At 53.1% G+C, this 18,853-nt stretch overlaps 1 protein-coding gene across 3 annotated transcripts in view; it reads left to right on the top strand.

The window, feature by feature from the left end:
• Positions 1 to 10,783, top strand: part of PCGF3 (polycomb group ring finger 3) — a 55,154-nt gene extending 44,371 nt beyond the window's left edge. For all 3 annotated transcript variants that reach the window (XM_042937176.1, XM_042937175.1, XM_042937177.1), the window contains 3 exons: positions 1,447 to 1,584; positions 7,580 to 7,660; positions 8,114 to 10,783. In XM_042937176.1, coding sequence (XP_042793110.1) covers positions 1,447 to 1,584; positions 7,580 to 7,660; positions 8,114 to 8,161 — 267 coding nt within the window. In that variant the 3' untranslated portion in view covers positions 8,162 to 10,783. The remainder of the gene's footprint in view (positions 1 to 1,446; positions 1,585 to 7,579; positions 7,661 to 8,113) is intronic.
• The last annotated feature ends 8,070 nt before the right edge of the window (positions 10,784 to 18,853 follow it).

Raw genomic sequence — 18,853 nt, 5'->3', positions numbered from 1 at the left:
TAATTTGTGGTTCGGCCACCTGTGAGTTTTTAGTCTAAGTGACTCTGCTTTTATTTTTAGAAGTTGTAGTTGCTTATCTTTTATACCTGTCTGTTCTTAATTCACAGTATGTTCTGTTTTTAATTCCTTCTTTTGTATCTCTAGTGATTTTAGGCCTACATATTTCCATTAATTCCTTGTTAATTCTTTTATCTGAGTTTTCGAGAGTCTGTGCCAGCTTTTAAATTTTTTTTAATCTTTATTTATTTTTGAGAGAGAGGGAGCGGGGGAGGGGCAGAGAGAGAGGGAGACACAGACTCCGAAGCGGGCTCCAGGCTCCGAGCGGTCGGCACAGAGCCCGACGCGGGGCTCGAACTCTGAGTGGCGAGATCGAGATCTGAGCCGAAGTCAGATGTTCGCCCCGCTGAGCCCCCCGGCGCCCCCGGTTGTGCCATTGTTTCGTGGCTGCTGCTGCAGACTCACTCTCTGGAAGCGCTGTCCGGCCGCACCTGCTCTGCAACGCTTTGTGGCCCTTGTGGCCTGGGGTCTGTGGTGTTGCATCTGCCAGGCATCCCGTGGGCTAGAATCCCTTCTGTTTCGTTACCTTGTGGTTCCTTGTTACATGGCCTACTGTGATCCCCTGTCCTGTTGATCATCCAGGAGGGACTCTGAGCTTTCAAACTTCGCGGCTTCGCTCGTGGTTTTTCCTCGTACTTTTTCTCTGGTGAGTCTGCCACCCTCCCTCAAGGCCACGCGTCACACTCACGTCCTTTACGAAGCCTTCTGTGGTGCATCTCGCGTGGGCAGGGGCACCCGCTTCAGATGGCCGTGTGCCCTTCCCCCTCATGCCAGCGGAACGCTCGGCCCGGGGCCTGTGGGAAGACGCACATGTGTCCCACCAGCCGGAAGCTCAGGACAGGCTGCGTCTGCATCAGCCAAACTCTGAGACCAGCGCCGTCTGGACAACGAATAAATAATTCTCGGGTTTACTTCAAATATTTATTTGTTTATTTTTATTTGAAAGAGCGAGAACACACGCGATCGAGGGAGGGCAGGGAGAGAGAGAGAATCTCAAGCAGGCTCCGTGCTCGGTGCGGAGCCTGACGAGGGCTTGATTCCACGACCCTGGGCTCTAGACCTGAGCTGAAATCAAGAGTCAGACGCTCAACCGCCTGAGCCACCCAGGTGCCCCTCAGATTTACTTTCAAGTGGTACGTTTATAAGACAGAATAGAAGACACTTTTAGATTACATTTCCCAAAATGGTAAACAGAGATTTTAAGAGAATGTGCGTAAGACGAGTAAAATGAAACCCTCTCCCGCAGTGTTGAGGTCAGACAGACGTCTGATTTCACGAAGTCCGCGTTCTCGCGCCTGACGGCACGAGCGGCCACGGGAGCAGGGGCCCCGAGAGGCAGCCCGCGGGCCCCTGTCTGCGGGGCTGCCCAGCCGTGTCCTCCTCCCACAGGTGAGCATCTGTCTGGAGTGCAACAGCAGCAAACTGCGGGGCTTGAAGCGAAAATGGATCCGCTGCTCGGCCCAGGCGACCGTCCTGCACCTGAAGAAGTTCATCGCCAAAAAACTTAACCTTTCGTCTTTCAACGAGGTAACAGTTAGGCCACAAGTAGAAACTGTGACAAGCCGGTTCTCAGTTGTAAAAGCGATGCCTCTACGGTTCTTTGTGGGTTTTTTGTTGTTTTGACATCTCCGTTTAGAGATTTCAAGTCAGAAAACAAAGCTCTCAGTTTGTTTTGCGTACCCCCAGACAGCGTGACGCGGGACGTGGTGACGACGAGAAAGGAGGGAAGGCCAGACGGAGCGTGCGGAGCCCCCACAACGGGAGAGAGTGCTGGCGGGCGGTGGGGACAGTGTGACCGTGCTGGGGGGGTTCATCTCGGAGAGACTCTGTTCTTTGGTTTCACAAATGGAGGGCTGACTGCCTGCCGGGTGGCAGCGAACGGGTGGGCAGGTCAAGATCTTGTGGGGATGGCGGGCCGCGGGCGTGCGCGGGGCTGGTGGACGGAGGGCCGGGCGAGCGCTTACGCTGGGATGTGAGTCGCCAGTAGGAGTCAGTTGTGCGTAATGAAGTGCAAGGAGAAGGCGGCAAGAGGTATGGCTTTAAGATAGTCCTCAGGCCGTGAGGAAAATGGGTCAGTGGGGCCCAGAAACGGAAGCAGGAGAGGCCAGCAGGGGCATCAGTGGCAAGAGTCCAGGGGAGGTGGACCAGGGTGGTGCGCTGCAGACGGCAGAATTGGACAGACTTGAGGGACGTTTCAGAGGGAGTAGTAGGTTGAGCAGTAGCCCCCCAAATATGTCCACATACCCCAGAATCTGTAAATGTGACCTTTTGGGGAAAAGTAGTTTTTTCTAAATTGAGTAAGGATCTATAATTAAGAGAAGAATCACGAGATGAGATAACCCGTGAATGTCCCGAGTGGACCCTAAATCCAATGACGAGCGTCCTTACAAGAGAGAGCAGAGAGAATTGAGACACACACAGAGGAGAAGGTGATGTGAGGGCAGAGTCACAGGGGGTGATGTGGCCACAAGCCCAGGAGCACCTGAGCCACCCAAAGCTGGAAGAGACAGGAAGGATCCTCCCCTAGAGCCTCCAGAGTGAGCTCAGCTTTGCCAGGGCCTTGATTTTGGGCTCTGGACTCCACATCTGTGAGGAAGTAAATTCCTGTTGTTTTAAACCACCAGGTTTAGGGTACTTTGTCACAGCTGCTACAGGAAACCAGAACAGATTTTGGTACCAGGAAGCGGGGTGCTGCTGTAACAAATACCTAGAGATGTGGACATGGCCTTGGACTTGAATCACTGGTGGAGGCTGGAAGCAATTTTGAGAGACGATGAAAAAGGCTGGATTGCTGTTGGAAATAAGGTCATTTAAGGTGACTCTGGTGGCCCCAAAGGAGGTGAGGGGCGCAGGGAAACCACTCTGTCACCTAGGAGGATACATGTCACCACAGGCACAATGTTGGTAGAAATAGGAACGTGAAATATGCTTCTGACAAGGAAGAGAGGACGCAGAAGCAGTCACCATCACACGGTGGCAGCCAGCACGGGGGGACTGTGCTCTCCGACCACGTGGAGGTGATGAACTTGGGCATTTGGCCCAGGAGGTCTCCGAGCCCAGTGTGAAGGTGTGGTCCGGGTCTTGCTGCTGTCAGTAAAATAGGAGAGATGTGAGTTGCGGAAGGGACTGCTGAGCAAAAAGGAGCCAGCACTTAGGCCTGTCGCGACTACAAACGGACCGGAATACTAGGGTTTCGCTGTTGGGAAAGCATGCTCTGGAGGGAAGATGGAGAGTGTGGCTGGACAACCTTTTGCTGAAGACATTAGATGTGTGACTCAGCTGTCTCACAGAAACTAGGAATGGGTCTGTGGAGAACCATCCTGTCTAATGGCCTGGATCCATAACACATGTGGGAGACCCACAACATTTTTGAGAATGTTGTACCAGCAGAGTGACCATCACCTTTTCCTGAAGGGGACAGAGACGGGAAGAAACAAGAACAGGCCGTCAGACTTCCAGAGTTTTGCAGGCAGGAGATAGGCTGACAGAGCTACGCTTCGTGAAGAAGAAATGACGCCCAGGGCAGAGCCTTAGGCCCAGATGGTGAGGCCGTCGTGGGCCCAGAGAGCAGAATCTCACTCAACCCACAGTGCTGTTTCTCTGCTGGGTTTACAAACTTGCTTGAGACCAGTGACCCCTCTATTCTTCTAATATATTACCCTTTGGAGGAGGAATATCCTGTGTTTTTCCCAACCTTGTATATGGGGAGCAGACAATGTGATTTTAGTTTCATAGGACCCACAGCTAGAGAAGAATTTCAACCCAGGTGGATACCCAGAGCTTCACCTCTGCCTGATTCATATGCTTTGGAAGGGAAGGTCTGGGACTGTTGGCTAATGGTGTCCGAGGAGATTTTGGAATTTGGAGTTGCTACCGCAATGGGTTGAGACTCGGGAATGTTGGGATGGGGTGAGTATATTTTACATGTGGGATGGGTGTGGACTTGGGGGGACCAGAAGGCAGACTGTCTATCGCAGGTGAAATGATGACTCCACTAAAAGATGTGTTCATTTCCTAACCCCTAGAACATGCGAATATGGCGTTATTTGAAAAAAGGCCTTTGTCGATGTGTCAAGACTCTTGAGATGAAGAGATCATCCTAGATCATCTAGCTGGACCCTAAATTCAGTGACAAAGGTCCTTATAAGAGGATGGCAGGCACAAATTGCCTCAATAGATTTTAAAAGAGAGATACTTTACAAAGCACCTTCTCTGACCACAGCAGCGTGACGTTAGAAATCACTAACAGAAGGAAGACTGGAAAGTTTGCAAAATTGTGGAAATTAAACAACTCACTTTTAAAGAAGTAATGAATCAAAGAGGAATTGGAAAATACTTATAGACAAATGAAAACGAAAACACAACTCACCAAAACCCTTGGGGTAAAGCAAAAGCAGTGCTGATGGGAAATTTGCAACTATAAATACTTACGTTAAAAACAAGAAAGGTCTCATCGACAACCTAGATTTACAACTTGAAGAAGTAGAAAAAGAACTAAACCCAAAGCTAGCAGAAGGAAGTAAATAATAAAGATTAGAGCAGAGATAAATGGAATAGAGAACAGAAAAACAGTAGAGAAATTCAGCAGTTCTTTGAAAAGATCAACAAAGTTGACAGTTCTAACTAACGGACTAAAAAAAAATTACTAAAATCTGAAATGAGGGTAGAGGCATTGTCATAGTTCTAGAGAAATCAAAAGGATTGTGGGGCGCCTGGGCAGCTCAGTTGGTTAAGCATCCGACTCCTGATTTCGGCTCGTGTTGTGATCTCGCAGTTGTGGGATCGAGCCCCATGTTGGGCTCTGCAATGACAGTGAGGAGCCTGCTAGGGACTCTGTCCCTCTGTCTCTGCCCCTTCCCCGCTTGCGCATGCACTCTCTCTCTCTCTCTCTTTCTAAATAAATAAATAAATAAATAAATAAACAAACAAACAAACTTGAAAAAAATTGTTAAAATGTTAATATTACCTAAACAATCTACACTCAAAGCAATGCCTATCAAAATCCCAATGATGTTTTTTGCAGAAATTAAAAAACCCATCCTAAATTTTATATGAAATTTCAGGGGACCCTGAATAGCCAAAACAATCTTGGCATAAAGACAGACATCTAGGTCTATGGAGTAGAATAAAGAGCCCAGAAATAAACCCTCACGTATGTGGTCAAATGGTGTCCAGCGAGGGTGTCAAAACCACTCAATGGGGAAAGGACAGTCTTCTCAACAAATGGTGCTGGGGAAACTGCACATCCACACACAGAAGAATGACGTTGAAGAGGTGTGTGCACCCCACGTTCACAGCAGCACTGTTCACATCAGCTAAGATGTGCCAGAACCCAGTGTCGACAGATGCGTGGGTAAGAAAACGTGGCCCATCTACACAAGGAACCTCAGCCTCGAACGGGAAGGACGTCCTGCCGCCTGCCACCACACGGATGGACCTGGAGGACATTGTGCTCCGTGAAATAAGCCGGTCGCGAGGGGACGAGCACCGGATGATTCCACTTACGGGAGGCCCGTGGGGGACGCAGATCGTAGAGACAGGCAGTGGATGGTGGGGGTCAGAGGCTGGGGGCGGGGGAGACGGGGAGCTAGTGTTTCATGGAGCAGAGTGTCCCCTGGGAAGATGAGAGAGTTCTGGAGGTGGAGGCTGGGGATGTTCACAACTGCTAACTTGCCCAATGCCACGGAGCTGCCCACGTGAAAAACGGTTAAAATGGTAAATTTTATGTGTATTTTATCACATTAAAAAAAAAAAAACAGTAAAAAGGAATGAACTGATGATAGAAAGCCCCAGAGACCCCAGGGGAGTGTGGCCTCCTGGCGTCCAGGCAGAACTCCAGGAGATTACGTGTGAAGCCCCCCAGTGGTGGTGTTTCAGGGAAGGCACAGGGGACTGATACTGAGAGAGCCAAAATGATGTGCTGGTGTTTTCGGCGGGGCTACTAGAGGGAAGAAGGGGTCGGGAATGAGCACCCAGGTGGACGGCCTCTCGAGACAGGCCGCCGTGGCCACTGCCTGCACACAGTGGAGAGGGAAAGTGGGAGGTGAGTGTCAGGGCCCCGGGTCAAGGTTGGGGTCCTTGGTGTGTGGTGCCCTTTGGCCCCCGGGGTCATGGTGAGGTTGTCCAGAGGAGAGGGTTGGTGTGGGTGAGAGGCACGCCTGGGAGAGGTGGGGTTCGGCGTCGGGACAGTCTCCTCCGAGTTGGCCCCAGGTGGCCCCACGTGTGTCCCCTGCCCAGCCCTCATGCAGGTGTAGGGGGCTTCTTCCCCTCGTCCCGAGGGAGTTGAAAAGACCACTTGAGTCCACATCATTTGTCATCAGGGAAACAAATTAAAACAGTGAGATTACGCTCCACACCTATCAGAACGCCAAAGTCCAGACCTCTGACCACCACACGCGGGAGAGGGTGTGGAGTAACAGACCCCTGTTCGCGGCGGCGGCAACACAGAATGCTGCGGCCAGTTTGCAAGACAGTCTGTCAGTTTCCTACAAAATGAATTACACTCTTACCGCACGATCCAGCAGTCCTGCTCCCTGGCGTTCGCCCGAATTAACTGAAACCTTACGTCCACACGCACGCACCTTGCCCACAGTGTTTGTAGCAGCTGTGTTCATAGTTGCCCAAACTAAGAAACAACCAAGGTGTCCGTGGTAGGCGATGGTAATAAACTGTGATCCACCCAGACAGCGGAATCTTACTCATGCTAAAGAGAAGCCAGCTATGAAGCCATGAAAAGACCCGGGGTGGGGGGGTGCGGATCTTCAACGCACGTGATGAGGGAAAGAAGCCAATCTGTTTCCAGCTGTGGGACCTTCTGGAGAAGGCGGAACCACGGGGGCTACGGGGGGAGGGGAGGGGGGAGGAGGGTGAACAGCCGGAGCCCGGGGCAGCTTTAGGGCAGCGAGGCAGCTCCGTGTGGCGCCAGGGTGGTGGGCGCCTGCCATCACGCGCTCGTCCAGACCCACGGGACATGCACCACCGAGGGTGACCCTGCTGTGGACTCGGGGTGATGGCGACGCCTCGGCTCCGGCAGGCGCACCACCCGGTGGGGATGTGGATCGCGGGGGAGGCTGTTGGGGGGCCGGGGGCGTGGGACATCCCCGTGCCTCCCTCACGTTTGCTGTGAGCCTAGATCTGCTCTCAGAATAGTCTTTTTTTAAAAAGAAAGGAGAAAGACCATCTGAAGAGCCCATTACCTTTCTCCACTGAGGTAAGAGGAACAAGCTTGGCCAAGAGGTGGACTGAGGTGGAGAGACAGGTGCTCTGGGGTGACAACAGCTGAGTGCGCCCCCTGGGGGCCGTGTGGTGGGTGTGGACCCAAGCCCCAGGTGCTCTTGGACCTGGGATAGGTTGGGGCGGGGCCTCCCGAGTGCTCCCCGCCTGTGCCACCTGGAAACGGGGCCCGTCGGCCACAGGCAACTGACTTGTGTGACCCGACCGGCATCGCTGGCGCAGCCCGGAGGCCACGTGTGCTGAGCGCCGTGCCCAAGGCACCCTGACTGAAGCCTTCTTCTCCCGCCAGCTGGACATTTTATGCAACGAGGAAATCCTGGGCAAGGACCACACGCTCAAATTTGTGGTTGTCACGAGGTGGAGATTCAAGGTGAGACCCGTCACTTTGTAAAGATTGGGTTATTTGATTTTCAGAATCTGCTACAAATGGCAACTGCTTTTCTGTGCATATTTTCAACTAAGAGCTTAGAAATAACAACTCAGTCACAGGATTATTCTGGAATCATCAACACCAGAGTCGGTGTGGCCGGGGTCCTCAGGCGAGCACCGCCCCTCCTGGCCAGGCTGGCTGCCCGCAGTCAGCTGTGGGGGTCAGAGGACGCCCACAAGCCTTTGGGTACCGCTCTAAAGCAGGAAGCAGATGGCAGGATCCCCGACTTGAGGGGCAGCCCGGAGAAGGGGGTGACAGCCAGTAGGACCCCAAGAGGAAGGGCGGGGCCGGGTGGGGCAGCAGCTGTGCGGAGGGAAGGGGCCCGGCCCGTCCCCCTTCCCTGCCCCCGCGGCTGGCGATGGTGACGCGCCGCGCTCTGACTTTGTCTTGCAGAAGGCGCCTCTCCTGCTGCACTACAGACCCAAGATGGACTTGCTCTGAGCTCGGCCCTGGGCCGGCCCCGCCGCGCCCGGGCTGTGGCCGCCCTGCAGGTGTCGTGGGGACCAGATTTCTGAACAGAGTATTTATAACTTTTGTACGAGAGAACTCACACTCACCAAGACACTACCAGCACCGCGGTCACGAGACGACGAAACACTTTACTGCACAGTCTTAGTGGCCGAAGAGGCGCCTCTCACAGACTGGATGGTAAACACAGTGGCCACACGACCTTCGCTTGCTTTCCAGGCCTTGGAAATCTGGTCATTTCAGTTTAGTTGATGAATTAGGGTTCACGATAAGCCTCGAAAATACTTGTATGTTTATTGAACCCTTCCTAAGTTATTGAGAAAATATCTTTTCATGGTGAATGACGCTATTTATGTTGCCTTTAGCTTCCTGAAGACTTAGAAGGTATATAAAGGTTTAATTTAAAAGCATACCAAAAGGGGTTTCCATTAATGAGTTAGCCACGGTATTTAATTTCCACATTAGGAAACGGGAAAAGCTGACGGCGCCTCTGCCTCGCCTGGCGCTCCGGGCTCCGAGGGCCACGCGGCCCCGAGGCGAGGAAGGGCTCCCACCGGCCCCCCGACGCCCCCAGACGCGGGCGCGGCGCACTCAGCAGGGCGTGGAGCCGCCCTTGTTCTCAAACATCACTGGTGCGCGTCGGTTCCGAGGGCTGAGGGCCCCGCTTAATTCTTCCTATCCGCATCTTGCTGAAGGGAGGGGTGGTGGCTCTGCGGGGCGTTCCCGTCGGATGAGGGCCGGTGCCCCAGGCGTGCCGGCTCCGGTCCCCGCCACGTCCACCCTTGGAAAGCTGTCCCCCGCCCCTGCTTGTGCGCAAAGCTGGCACTCTGTTGCTGTTCCCAGCCGAGCCTGGGAGGAGCCCGCTGGCTGCTTTTTCAGTGACTTAACGTTCTCAAGTGCCGGTCACAGGCAGCACACGTTTTGTCAACCCCTTTCTCCTCCCAAGTGTTAATATTTTTGTGGAATTAGAGAATCAATATTTGTTCCTTGAAAATAGTAACTTGGAACACGTAAAGCAAGAAGGAGAAAGCAACCATTTTCCGGGGCAGTGAAAGTGTTGTCCTGGGTTCTGTGTCTGTCCTTGTCCTCTGCCCCCCCCACCCCGCACCGTGCTTCCTCAGTGAGCTTTGGGTTCCTGCCCCACCCCCACCCCCCGCCGTCACCTCCGCTCACCCTGCAGGCAGGCTGGGGGCCCTGGGTCCATCAGCCCCCGTCCACCACCTTCGTTCATGGACTGTTTCACCTTACCAGAATTTTTTTCTCCATTTGCTTCGAAAGTTACGGTTGGGTTTCTTCTGCTTCCCATTTCGTACAGGTAAATGTCAGGAGCAGCTACTAACGAGACCTGATCTGGGTGACGAGAAAATCATCCCAATTAACTCAGTCCAAGGGATTCTAACGTAAGGCCTTTTACAAACATAGAAACAGATTGTTAGGGACTGGTCAAAATTCACGTCTTCATTTAAGCCCATGGACTCCCAGTACTGTTCGAATCGTTCAGTTACCTAAGCTTGCTACTCATCCAAATCATGTTTTAGAGTTGCTCTACTAGGTTTAATGAGTAGATGTGTATGAGTAAATATTACCTGTCTACCTCAAAATACACATCACTGCTGAAGCACTCTGCACAACCATACATTACCACAGTGCGGTTTTAGGGTTAGCGTTAGAACTTGGGTATTTGCCTGTGTAGTGGAGGGGGGGGTTAGGGTGAAACGGCGTAAGCACCCAAATTCAACCAGAATCGGCTCACGGTTCAGATTAGACTGAGTACCGCCGTAATCCTCTCATAATATATATTTGTAACTTTGTAGCTATCTTTGAAATCACTTGAATCTGCTATGGTGCTAAGTGGACGTACTTAAATACACAGAGAGGTGGAGATGGTCGGAGCCAGTGCTGACATGGCCGGCAGGCTGCTGGCCCTCCTGCGACCCCTTTTGTGATCGGGTCAACCTGACGCAACCTCAGCAGCAGAAGTACCTATTTTTCTAAGATTCCTCGTGCGGACTGTCTTCGCTACAGGACGGCCCCGGGGACCCCGCCCCTCAGCTGACAGGAGCCCAGAGCCTGCGTCCCAGGGCAGCTTCCGTGGCCCCTTCCCCGCCGTCACGCTTTCGTGTCACATCAAAAGGCTGAATTTAATTTCTTCCAGCATGAAAGCCACGATCAGTTAGTGATTGGACCCTACGAAGTTTTTTTTTTTAACAGATGGAGTTACTGTGAAGTAGTTTTCACGACCGTTTATGCTGGTAGAGCAAGAGCTGTTCAGTTACCTTCCCGCGTCACTGTCCGCGGCAGCGGGACTCCCTGCCCGGCGCGTGGTCTCGCTAAATGCAGTTTTCATGAAAATAGAAAATTCAGATAGAATATATAAATATTGAATTTAAGATTTGGGGGGTTAAAAAAAAAGAAAACTTAACTTTATAAAATTATTTATTCTATTTTAAGCCTTCTATCATATTTTCCCATTCGATTGTTTGGTTTCCGTGGTCCAGCTTTATTTACAGGCATATAAAATGAAATTGTGACATGTTTTGCAAGCTTCTTCTTTTACTTTGAGTAGCTTTTAATTTGTACGTTTTGTTTTATATAGATACAGAGCACTGTTTATGCTTTTGTGCAATAGGTCCCAAGATGCATTTACTAGACATCTGTTTAAATTGTAATGCCGCATCTCTTCTGCTCAATTGAAAGGGAATGTAGGTGGAATTTCAAAATATGTACATTCAGCTATTTGGTTTCTCCTTTTCACTGTTGTTACGAGAGTGCTGTTTTGGGGGATGGTGTGTGTGTGTGTGTGTGTGTGTGTGTGCGCGCAAGAACACCTGCCAGCAGTATCGTAAGGCACGAGACCCAGCAGGCCGCCGTGGAGCGACACGTGGCCGTCCCGGACCGGCCTCGCGGCCACCCTGGGTCCCCTATTTTCAGACCCCGTGTGCGGCCCTTGGGTGCCCTGCCCCACGCCGACCAGACCACGGATGTGTGGGTGCTACTTCCACAGGGGCTCCCGAGCCCTCCAGGGCGTGTGGCCTCTGATGCCTCCCTGTGACGAAGTCTTTAGAAATCCATTTCGTTTCTTCCTCAGAGTGCACAGGATGGCATTTTACAGCAGTTTAAAACGTGTCATTGGGCTGAATGTTCCAGAAACGAGTCAGCTGATTTCTACTTTACATGCGAGTGTTAGATGTGCTCTTAAGACACTGAAAATAAACTTAGCTCAGAACAAATCCTGTTTCTGTTTCCTCAGGAAATCATTTACGCTCCATCATGTGTGACCTTAGCGCCATAAGCCAAGTGTCTCTCTGCCTTGGGATTTAAACCAACTACGTAGGTCAAGATCAGTAGATTAGAAAACCGTGATTCAAACCAGCCGGCATCTTGACACATTCTGTCCCTGCGAGGCAGGGACAGGTGTGGCGCGGCTGCAGCCGCCCGGGCCATCAAGGAGGCTCTGTTTGTGCGAATGCCCGCCCACGCTTGGCCTGCATCACGTGGGGTTCGCCACGTCCACGAGCGCATCTGAAGGAGGGACTGTGGTTTGAATGTCCCCTAAAACGTGTGTAGCGTTAGCGTAAATGTCTGTTCCAACAACTTAATTGGGTATAAGAAAACCATTTGTCCCCAAATGATGTAGGGTTCAGGGGTGTGAGCCGCCACTAACCTGACCGTCACACGTGGCAACATGGAAGCTGTCGCGGTTTGTTGAGATGAAAATGCAGATACATATTTTTGACTGTTTAATTTGAAAGTTTACATTTTTTATGCTTTGTGTTGGTGTGTAATTTTTGTACTATTGGTGGCTAGTTTTTGTCTAAAATCTTTTTTGGAATATTGCTTAAACGTTTTGATTTTATGATAGTGAAGCTTGTACTCAGTGTTTTGCCAATTAATATTATATGCTTGTAATAAAAGCAAAAGAAAAACATACCTAAAGTTTTTTCGGGCTGGAAGTTTATAAAATATTTCAGGAGCATAACATGGATGATCTGTTGGCACCGCAGTGACCTGAAAATTACCGCAGGCGCTGTTGGCACACACCCCTCCCCCCATGCCCTCCCCCGCCCCGAGCCCCATGCCCCCCTCAACCCCTCACCCCGAGCCCTCCCCCACCCGGAGCCCCGTGCCCTCCCCCACCCCGAGCCCCGAGCCCCAGCCCTCCCCCACCCCGAGCCCCATGCCCTCCTCAACCCCTCACCCCGAGCCCTCCCCCACCCCGAGCCCTCCCCGACCCCCAGCCCCGAGCCCTCCCCCACTCTGAGCCCCGTGCCCTCCCTCACCCATGCCCTCCCTCACCCCAGGCCTAGCCCTCACAGATTAACTACCTTCTCACTCTGCCTCACGCGGCACTTGTATCTTGGATACAGAACTTCACTGAAATTGGTCCAGTGTTTGGACCAGAGGTTTGGCGGGAACTGTGTGTAAAGTCCATGCTGCTCATCTATTTGCTTGCAGCAAGAACTCACTTTGGTTTAGAGCTGCACGTGCCGATGAAAATACTGTTAAAAAAAGAACCTGCTAATCCCTGTGACAGTGTTTGCTTCCCTCTGTTAAGATGTTAACGGGTGTTCTCCAAAGGAGCAGAACCAGTAGAAGATACATGCGTATACATATCTGTGTGCATGTGTGTTCATGAGCATGCTACAGAGCACACACGGGTCCTGATTTCCCCACGGTGTCAACTTTGTTCAGTCGTAGAGCAAGGTTAAAGCAGGTTTACATCTAAACTCAGTGACATTTCACTACACATTTAATTTGGCTTCATACACAGCACACAAAGCAAAGCACATAAAAAATCATTAAAAAACAAGATACAACTAGGGATAAGCTACCAAACCAAATGCAAAGTCAGTCTGAGTGTGGAGTTGAGTTGAGGACTTCTTCCGGTCCAAGTCTATGCAGACTGCTTATTCGGTCCAAGTACTGGAGGAAATGTTCTGTCCGAGGAGTAGAGGGTCTCTTCTGTCCAGGCAGTGGGGGGATCTGTGTTCTGCCCAGGCGGTGGGGGATCTGTGTTCTGTCCAGGCGGTGGGAGATCTGTGTTCTGTCCAGGCGGTGGGGGATCTGTTCTGTCCAGGCGGTGGGGGATCTGTGTTCTGTCCAGGCGGTGGGAGATCTGTGTTCTGTCCAGGCGGTGCGGGATCTGTTCTGTCCAGGCGGTGGGGGATCTGTGTTCTGTCCAGGCGGTGGGGGATCTGTTCTGTCCAGGCGGTGGGGGATCTGTTCTGTCCAGGCGGTGGGGGATCTGTTACGTCCAGGCGGTGGGGGATCTGTTCTGTCCAGGCGGTGGGGGATCTGTGTTCTGTCTAGGCGGTGCGGGATCTGTTCTGTCCAGGCGGTGCGGGATCTGTTCTGTCCAGGCGGTGGGAGATCTGTGTTCTGTCCAGGCGGTGGGGGATCTGTGTTCTGTCCAGGCGGTGGGGGATCTGTGTTCTGTCCAGGCGGTGGGGGATCTGTTCTGTCCAGGCGGTGGGGGATCTGTTACGTCCAGGCAGTGGGGGATCTGTGTTCTGTCCAGGCGGTGGGGGATCTGTGTTCTGTCCAGGCAGTGCGGGATCTGTTCTGTCCAGGCGGTGCGGGATCTGTTCTGTCCAGGCGGTGGGGGATCTGTGTTCTGTCCAGGCGGTGGGGGATCTGTTCTGTCCAGGCGGTGGGGGATCTGTTACGTCCAGGCGGTGGGGGATCTGTTCTGTCCAGGCGGTGGGGGATCTGTGTTCTGTCTAGGCGGTGCGGGATCTGTTCTGTCCAGGCGGTGCGGGATCTGTTCTGTCCAGGCGGTGGGAGATCTGTGTTCTGTCCAGGCGGTGGGGGATCTGTGTTCTGCCCAGGCGGTGGGGGATCTGTGTTCTGTCCAGGCGGTGGGAGATCTGTGTTCTGTCCAGGCGGTGGGGGATCTGTTCTGTCCAGGCGGTGGGGGATCTGTGTTCTGTCCAGGCGGTGGGAGATCTGTGTTCTGTCCAGGCGGTGCGGGATCTGTTCTGTCCAGGCGGTGGGGGATCTGTGTTCTGTCCAGGCGGTGGGGGATCTGTTCTGTCCAGGCGGTGGGGGATCTGTTCTGTCCAGGCGGTGGGGGATCTGTTACGTCCAGGCGGTGGGGGATCTGTTCTGTCCAGGCGGTGGGGGATCTGTGTTCTGTCTAGGCGGTGCGGGATCTGTTCTGTCCAGGCGGTGCGGGATCTGTTCTGTCCAGGCGGTGGGAGATCTGTGTTCTGTCCAGGCGGTGGGGGATCTGTGTTCTGTCCAGGCGGTGGGGGATCTGTGTTCTGTCCAGGCGGTGGGGGATCTGTTCTGTCCAGGCGGTGGGGGATCTGTTACGTCCAGGCAGTGGGGGATCTGTGTTCTGTCCAGGCGGTGGGGGATCTGTGTTCTGTCCAGGCAGTGCGGGATCTGTTCTGTCCAGGCGGTGCGGGATCTGTTCTGTCCAGGCGGTGGGGGATCTGTGTTCTGTCCAGGCGGTGGGGGATCTGTGTTCTGTCCAGGCGGTGCGGGATCTGTTCTGTCCAGGCGGTGCGGGATCTGTTCTGTCCAGGCGGTGGGGGATCTGTTCTGTCCAGGCGGTGGGGGATCTGTGTTCTGTCCAGGCGGTGCGGGATCTGTTCTGTCCAGGCGGTGGGGGATCTGTTCTGTCCAGGCGGTGGGGGATCTGTGTTCTGTCCAGGCGGTGTGGGATCTGTTCTGTCCAGGCAGTGGGGGATCTGTTACGTCCAGGCAGTGGGAGATCTGTGTTCTGTCCAGGCGGTGGGGGATCTGTGTTCTGTCTAGGCGGTGCGGGATCTGTTCTGTCCAGGCGGTGCGGGATCTGTTCTGTCCAGGCGGTGGGGGATCTGTGGTCTGTCCAGGCGGTGGGGGATCTGTGTTCTGTCTAGGCGGTGCGGGATCTGTTCTGTCCGGGCAGTGCGGGATCTGTTCTGTCCAGGCGGTGGGGGATCTGTGGTCTGTCCAGGCGGTGGGGGATCTGTGTTCTCTCCAGGCGGCGGGGGATCTGTTCTGTCCAGAGATCACTTGGGCAGAGTATGCTGTGGCTGCTACCTTTGATATGGTCAGACATGAAGGGGTCAGCATCTGGGGATGCATTTCCCGGTCTTGGCTATGGCATCACTGCTTGACATGAGTGACTGTCATTCTGCACACGTGTAAAAGGAGACTGGTCATAAGGAGTTTACTCACAGGATCATGGAGACTGAGAGACCCAGGAGGACCTGTTTAGTGCCATCGAGGGCAGGAGGGGACCGTGTCCCAACTCAGCAGGATCCCTTCCCTCTTCCTCCACCCTTCTGCTCTACTCCGGCCCGCCAGGACTTGAGTGACACCCACCCACACTTGGAGGGCTCAACCCACCAAACCAGGTGCTCCTCTCGTCCAGACACACCCAGAGTCATTTCAGTCCCGGCACCCCGGGGGACACATGAAATTACCCATGGCAGACGATTTCGGGGGAAAGGGCAGCATGCCCAAAACTGTAAGTTTTAAAGGCTAAGTAACACAGAAATCGCGAAACTCTGAGAAAACGGGAGCTGAAAAAACAGAGCATGATGACCAAAATGGTATTTTCTCATGGGTTTCAGTAAACTTGAAAGAAAATCTAGTGTAAGAAACTGACTGCCTATTTTAATTGATTGGGTAAGTGGTGTCCTTTATCTCAGGGAATGAGACGTTATCAGCTAAATCCCCAGGTTCACGTTCACCTGCATGCCGAGGTCAGCGGCAGGGCGCGGCAGGACTGGGCATCTTCAAGGTTAGGCCCCCGCGGCTGGTCGTCCACGTTGGCAGATTCTGAAGTCTGCGCTGGCACCAGGTGAGGTCGGTGGGCACCCGGGGACTGCCAGCCTCCTGCCTCCACCAGAGACCAGTTGACGCCCCAGAAAGGTGACTCAGGAAGAACGAGAAGGCGATTGGACCCTCTCTGCAGGCCTCGAAGGGTTGTGTGCGACCATCAGCCACTCTCGTCCGCACATCTTACTGGCGGTTGACTCCTTCGGTGTGAAGCCACGTGGGTGGAAATATGTGAGTCCCGGTTTAACTCTAAGAGCAATTACAGGGATGCCTGGGTGGCTGAGTCAGTTGGGCGTCCGACTCTGGGATTTCCACTCAGGTCGTGATCTCCCGGTTCGTGAGATCGACCCCCAGGTCAGGCTCTACGCTGACGGTGCAGAGCCCGCTTGGGATTATCTCTCTCCCTCTCTCTGCCCCTTCCTGGCTCACACGGTCTTCTCTCTCTCTCTCTCTCTAAAAAATAAACAAAAAAAACAAAACTCTTTTTTAAAAAAGAGTTGCTACCGACAGAAGCGATCGTGCGTCCTGAATGTCAGACGCCGGAGAAACCCCACCCACCAGGCCTTGGCCTTAGTGCCTCAGGAGCACGCCGCGCAGCACAGCCAGAGGCCTGCTGAGGCCTCTGCGCGGCCGCCAACAAATGTCTTCCTTGGATTTTTGCTTCTTAAGGACGGCAATCCCGGTGGGTGCCACCAGGCCCCCGTAGGGGGCGGCCGTGGTCAGACGTGCAGGGGGCGACCTGCGCCACAGCCTCCACTGCGCTGTACCGCGCCTTTCCACCCCCTCCCCCCATTATACTGAAACCCCCCTCCCCCGGTGATACTGAAAGACGCCCCCCCCCCCCGTTATTCGGAAATACATGGTGCTTCTCCAAGTCACCTGCAGGGTGCGGTCCACGCCCTCTGTCAAAGACCGAAGACACCCTCTGGCACGTGGGCTGTATTTGTACCTTCTGCTCCGACTCCCATGACGGTGAGATGCTTTCCCAGCTCCTGAGGAGACGGGCAAGTCTGTCTCCCCATGTGCAGGCGAATCAGTGGCGCTCTGAAATAGCACTCTTGTCAGCTATCTTTACTAGGCTGGACTTTATTTTGGTATGGAAAGCAAATTGTTTGACTGCTACATTTATTCCTACGGGTTTTTTTTAAATTTACTGGGGTACTAGGAAAACAAATTTGCTGCTCTAAGAACATTTTCGGTCAAAAAGCTTTTGAATGATAAAGGGACCTGGCCTCTATTATAAATAGACCAAGTATAAAAAATGTTCAGACTAAGAATATACTATTGTTGGTGGGAAATCACTTCTTTAAGTTCTTGGGGAGCACAAAACGGGCTTGGCTGAGAGTTCTAGTGTCGTAGACTCCGGGTCTGGGGTTCTCTCTCGTCCAGCAGGAGGGCGGGATGCAGGATTGAAAACGCCAGAGAGGCTAAGGTCCGGGAGGAGACAAGAGCCCGTAGTACGGTCCTTGCTCCATTTTTGTCAGGATCAGAGGCTTACAAGCTGCTGGGCGGGCACAGAGACACAATGAAACTGTCAACATTAACTCACGGGTGTGAGGGAAAGGGGGTTTTGGAGATACGCGGTGTCGGGAGTTTGGGTCAACACAAAACAAGATTCTGGTGCTGGGTGGAAGGTTGGCCTAGGGGACGAGACAGACAGAGCGTGCTACCTCGGGGTCAACAAGGCACCTTTCTTTTGCTAATTAGCTCCCCTCTGGGCAACTTCCCCCTGCAGCTGTCTATAGCCCTCTTTACCTGTTTACCTCTTGTGGTCCTTCCTTCCTGCGAAGGCAGCTTTGTGCTATTGTCCTACACTGGGAGCCTTTGCCCCATTTACCTAATCTTGTTTACCCGAACTTGGGTGTGCGTTCGTTCTGTGGCTTTCTAATTCTTTATGCCTTGTGAACCCATCAGTGCGGGGCTCGGGGCTCGGGGAATTCCTAAGCTCATTCCCCACCTGCTAGGAGGTGCTTCTGGTGATTGTACTGTTTCCCATTCTGTTTTTTGTGGGCCCCGAGGGCTCAGGAAGGCGGTCCTGGGATCCCAGAGCTGTGGAAGGATGGGGGCAGTGGTCCTAGGACCCCAAGTCTGTTGAGGGTTTGGGGTGGTCCCAGGACCCCAGGGTTCTGGTGGGGGGGGGGGGTCTTAGGATTCCAGGGCTCTGGAGAGGTGGTGAGGAGACAGAGGTCTCCTGGATCCGCAAATGGTACCATGGCTCTGCAGGTGTTACACTGGGAGGTCACTGACTCACTTCCTCCTGCCCCTCGGCTGTCTCCCACATCACACCCCAGAGCGGTGGAGGCGTCACTGTAGGTGCCTTGGCCCACCTCCTGAGAATGTGGTGGGGTGGGCTGAAGTACTTGCTGAGGGAAACGATCCACCTGCCCCCCTCAGGGCCACCAGCTAGCGCCTACAAGGACTCTAGTTATTGGGACCCACTTACACTCACGGCTCCCAGAGGGCACATAATGCTACACCAGGGTGGGCCAGAATCACAGGGCGCAAGCTTTGTTTAGTACAGAAAGCCCCTCCTGGTCGTTACTTTGTGGGGCGGCTTTCGACACCCACATCATGGCATGTTTGTGTGTCTTTGAAAGGAGTTTCTGCGTTTTCTTCATAGAGTTCTTACATGTTCCTTGTCTGGTTTACTTCATGTATTTTTGCTCAGGAAGGTACGGGGTGGGGGAGACGTGGCCCATTGCAAACTGGTTATTTTGAAATTGAGAAAACGCTTGTTTGTGCTGAATCCGTTCTGAAGGTTCGAGGGTGGAATTTCTTGGATGTCCACACAAATGATGCAGTCACACGCGCACATGCACACACACACGCACACGCACACGAGAGCCTGTTTCCAGCATTTAATTACTTACTTTGCTATTTTGTGGTTTGCTC

Source organism: Panthera leo, chromosome B1 (assembly GCF_018350215.1).
Source record: "Panthera leo isolate Ple1 chromosome B1, P.leo_Ple1_pat1.1, whole genome shotgun sequence".
Lineage (NCBI taxonomy): Eukaryota > Metazoa > Chordata > Mammalia > Carnivora > Felidae > Panthera > Panthera leo.
Note: the sequence above shows the minus strand (reverse complement) of the source record. Positions and strands in the feature narration are given on the sequence as shown.